This window comes from Loa loa, assembly GCF_000183805.2.
Source record: "Loa loa unplaced genomic scaffold supercont3.21, whole genome shotgun sequence".
Classification (NCBI taxonomy): domain Eukaryota; kingdom Metazoa; phylum Nematoda; class Chromadorea; order Rhabditida; family Onchocercidae; genus Loa; species Loa loa.
Genome location: NW_018108201.1, coordinates 242,721 through 248,011, shown reverse-complemented (window position 1 = coordinate 248,011; position 5,291 = coordinate 242,721). Strand labels below are relative to the sequence as shown.

The window sequence follows — 5,291 nt, the reverse complement described above, 5'->3', positions numbered from 1 at the left end:
TTATTATTATTATTATTATTATTTATTATTATTATTGTTGTTATTATTATTACTATTATTATTATTATTAAATTATTTGTTATTATTATTATCATTAATTTTTAAATTATGCATTTCTTTGAGCAAGTTCAACATCTTTCAGCTGCAGGTTACACCAGCCCCAATAAGCCATGTTCATCGTATTTCCTTAGATCTAGCATTGTTCCGGTGATAATTTATGAGAAACCACAAGCGATCAATGTAAAAAAAGCATTTGTGGAACTATATGCTAATCAAAATCATTTTGAGGTAAGAATTAAAAATATAACTTTGGTGGAAATTCAGCTTCAAATGACAAGTCTTTCTCTAGTTTTTTTTTCGATAACTCTGAATTTTTGCTATTGAATCGATCGTAATGTTTCGGATGATTTTAGGATTTTTACTTAAACTTAAAGTTGAATTTTTAGTTTCATTATCATTTGCTTGAAAATAATTTATGCTTTTTTATTAATTATCATTTTCCTGATTCGTTTTCTTATGGTTTCTTTGATTTTTCTCAAAATTTCTCCATCTTTCTTTTTTTTTTCAAGATTCTTCCGGTAGAGGCGCTTGAAGGTACGTTCGGTGAAATGAAATGGGCGTTGTGGAGGAGAAATATAGAGGATGTTATCGATGATGTGGTTGTTGAAAAGGACAATGTATGTTTCGAGAAACGAGTGATTCTGAAACAATTGAAATTCACAGCTGATCAAAGGCATCTCAGGAAATTCCTGGAGGAGGCGCTAGCATTTTCGAATGTGAAGCAGCACGAGAATTTAGCACAAGTTTGTTTCTTCATTATTCTCGTAGTTCGATTATAGTTTAACCTAACCTTACAAAAATTTGCATATTTGCAATTATCATTAATTTTGGCAACTGATATTTTTATTTGAAATTATTGTGATTTTTAGAATAGCATGTCGAATTTTGTAAGAATTCTAAAATTATTTCGAAAAATTATTAAATATTAATATTCAATAGATAAAGAATGAAAATGGAAGTTGCAAAAATGCAAATTCATTGAAAAATTTTGTGATCGCGTATTATTATTATCATTGTTAATATCACTAGAGACATTAAATATGATAAGATTAAATATGATGTTTTAAAACTTTTCTTTTCTTGTATTTATCTTACTTACCATTCAAGTAGTTACGAATGTTTTTGTAATACTGGAAATTATAGAGTAGAAAATTTTCAGGTAATTGCAATAGCATCACATAACCGTTTTAGCGATCCGGAACAACAAATCGATTTTCCACTAATATGTTATTCTCATGATGGTTTCGGAAATTTAAAAAAATTTCTTATCAGCTGTCGAAATGGTCAAACAAATGCTGAGTTTAAAAATCCGAGTAAAAATTTCATACTTTAATAATAATTGATAATTTAATCATTTCAAATTTCTCTCAGAAATAATTTATTTCATAACTCATTTACTATTGCAATTTCGTACTCTCAGTGATAGCTTATCACTTTTAAAATTTTCACTCATTAAAACACTAAAAAGACTCTTTTTAGGACATTATCCATCAGCCTTTTTTTCTTTTTTTTTAATCCTTTATAAAAATCACGAAATATATAAACGCTACTCTGTTTCATCTATTACTGTATAATTTGATCATCACCTATTGATTGATACCATGATGATCATTTCCTACAACTATTCTTCAACTTTCTGATCTAATCATTTTCCTCCATCACTTTCTCCTTGATACTTAAGAAGAGAGAATATATCATAGTGTCACATGGATATATTTTGTCATATTTTACAGATGGCAATGGAATACAAACACTTCGTGCGCAGGAACTTGTTTCGATGGCCGTACAGATATTAAATGGTGTAATACATTTGCATAATTTTGGCATTATCCATAAAGATGTTGCAACAAGGTGTAAATATCTTATTTACTTCTCTTTCTTTTTCTCCTTTTAAATTATTTTTAAAATTAAAAAGAATTTCATTTGAAATGAAAAAATGTTACAATTAATTGTTTACTTAATTTTTTACATATTTTGTATGATAATTATTTAATTGAACACACTTAGTCAGTCATTCATTTCAAATAATGAGTGATAAGCCATTATATGTGATAATATATTCTTGAATTATCATACATTAAGCTATAGTTGCACAATTAATAAAATATCTTTAGGTTTGATTAAATTTCATAATGGGCATAATAAGGTTAAATTTTAAAGATTTGATTCTAGCATGTTTGACAATTTATTTGAAAAATAAATTAGCAACTGAATTATTGAAATTGTTAGACACAGAATAAGAATGTGATGAACGGATAATTAATCAGCTTTATGTTATCATCTTATCAGATGAACAATTTTTGCAGAAATTGTCTGGTATCTAAAGTTCGTGATCGTGATAATTTGTTTGTGCAAATTTGTGATTCTGCTTTAAGTAAGGATTTCTTTCCTGATGATTATCACTGTGTTGGTGATAATGAGAATAGACCGATGAAATGGATGGCACATGAATCACTGACTCATAATTCGTTTAGTAGTTCCACAGATGTGGTTAGTTCAACATTTCTTTCAATAAATAATGTCACCTTTCTCAGTAAATGATAATCAACTTTCCCTTTTTCTTATCAAAGATAGTGGAAATGAAATTGTAATCGAATAGATAAATAATTAAAGAATTAAATTAACGAGATGAAAAATGGAGTTTTATAAAAACTGAGAAACTAACTTCTCCGCCGATATATAAACAGCGAAAAAGTTTGAAATTCTTTTATTCTAATTTCAGTGGTCATTCGGTGTAGCATTGTGGGAATTATTGACATGTGGACAGCAACCTTATCCGGAGATTGATCCTGATGAGATGGTTACAATCCTGGAACGTGGTAAACGATTACCTCAACCGTATAGTTGTCCAGATGAACTGTATGTTTTTTTGTTCCAAACAAAAATCTTTTTCTTTCCTATTTTTGAATTAAACATACTTTTTATTAGGAATCATCAAACTTTTTCTTCTTCCATGTAATGAAAAATGAAATGAAAATGTGTTAATTTTTAGCAATATTTTCAAATTCTTCTTGACCTCATTAATAATCTACATAAATAATATTCCATTGATAAATACTTTACATGCCGAATTAGTGAATTGACTTACTTGACCTTTACCAAGTTTTGTTTCTTCCACTAATAACTTACTTAACCTTTATCAAGCTTTATTTCTTCTATCGATAATTTACTTCTTTTTTGAATACTTTGCTCCTTATATTGTTCAAAAAGCATGCTGAACTATTAAATTGAAATCTGTTTAAAATAATTGTCACACAACGATTTATTTTTGATTATTATGACATTTTTTTTTTTTAGGATGACTTATTAAATTACAAAATTTTTGATATAAATCAATTTTTCTAAATTTTCTGAGCTCTAATAATATGTTTTATAGCATAATTTGTGGGAGAAATCAATCATGTCAAATAGATTTGTCCTTTATCACTCTTCTCATTGAAAAACCCTTCTATATTACGATAATTGATATATCTTTCATGAATAGATTATATATGTATGCATCGTTTGAGCAAAAATAAATTTCAATATTATTCAAATTTGAAATTTTAACAACTTTTAATTTTCATCAAAAATTGCTGTCATTTTCCTTTTTTGCAGTTATTTACTTAAAAAAACAAACATATATTGTAGCAATTAAAATGAATCATTGTGGTCAAGGATAAATGGTCAATTGGTCCACTTTTTTTAAAGTTGAAATCTAGATTTAAATCTACTCTTTTACAAATTATTTTGATGTCAATATGTAAATTAGATATTTGCAGATACGGTCTAATGTATTGCTGTTGGCAACTTGATTATCGAGACCGTCCTACAACACAACAACTCCTGATTGCTCTACGGGAATTTAATTTGCAACTTCTACAATATATCTGAAAATATAGCATTATTGTTTTATGAAATTTTAATATCATTCGAAGTAAAAAAAAAATTTGAGTTAATTAAAGTTAAGTTAATTAAGGGGCAACTCGACTTTCTTATCGTTAAAATTTAAGTGAAAAAAAAGAATTTAAAATATTAATTGTTCACAAATTGTAAACTTTCTGAATTGATTTTATACCTTTTTATATTGTTTATTTTCTTTTTCTTATACCGATTTGGTTAAATTTGAAACTTTGAAGTAAGTATCATTGTTTATCCAATGAAATACTCTCTGCTTTAGTTCATAATACATGAAGATGGAGAGAGAGAGAGAAAGAGAGAGAGAGAGAGAGAGAAGAACAGAGGAAGAGGAAGAAGAGCTTTTTTACATTTTAGACATTTTATTAATCATTAATATCATTCTAAAATCTAAATGCACGAAGTGTAATTTAAAGAAATTATTATTTTTAATATGCACTTTTAAATATAACTAATCATTTTTCCTATTAAGCAGTTTGAAATTTTAAATTTCTTTGAATGTGCACTTAGATCTGCGTCATTTGCGCATCATTGATTCCCTTTTAACAACTTGTAAGCATAATATACTGATAATTTCATTCTCTTATAACAAAAGCTTTATTATGTAGTTTTTTTTTCTTTCAAAATAAAATAAATTGAAATTTGTATGAGTACATTGGATCTATTAATTTAATTCATTTCATTTTTTTTTTTTTAATCTTAATTTGACTTCTATCAAATAGCATTGGATATTATTCAGAAGTAATGTTCTCATCATCTTTCGCTTAATTAAATCATTTGCTAATGATGTTGATATCATTTGGAATCCCTATATGTCATCATTGGAAACGTAGTAAGATGAAATGCTAATTTGAAAATAGGACACTGTGGTAAATATTATCAAAATTATGCAATCTGATCTTTTTGTCAAATACAGGAATATCTTTTCCATAGCTCTCTTTAATTAGCCTAATTATTTTGGCTTTTTAAAAGAAAAGCAAAAATGTTTTCGTTTTTATCGGACGAAGAAAGGACGATTGAATCAATTTGTGTATTTTAAAATTCATTTCAGAGTAATTATTAAAGGAAGACTATATGAGAAAGTAGAATTATATCTTGAAATATTCAAAATTTTTGATTCAATTACGAGATAAATTGAATGATATTTCTATTACCACAGGCAAATTAAATATTATTCCTATTATTACAGGTAAATTAAATGTTATCCCCATTATTACAGGTAAATTAAATATTATTCCCATTATCACAGGTAAATTAAATGTTTCTCCTATTACTTCCCATTATTACATAGTACATGCCTATACAAGTAATTACCACATACTGCATGCTTATAT

General features: G+C 26.7%; 1 protein-coding gene across 1 annotated transcript; it reads left to right on the top strand.

Annotated features, from left to right (window-relative positions):
* Positions 1-108: 108 nt before the first annotated feature.
* On the top strand, positions 109-3,933 carry LOAG_02040 (TK/RYK protein kinase; the record flags this gene model as incomplete). Its single annotated transcript, XM_003137578.1, has 7 exons — positions 109-288; positions 570-803; positions 1,220-1,373; positions 1,794-1,911; positions 2,367-2,550; positions 2,783-2,919; positions 3,822-3,933. The coding sequence occupies 7 exons, from the start codon at positions 109-111 to the stop codon at positions 3,931-3,933; spliced, it is 1,119 nt and encodes a 372-aa protein (XP_003137626.1).
* Positions 3,934-5,291: the final 1,358 nt, after the last annotated feature.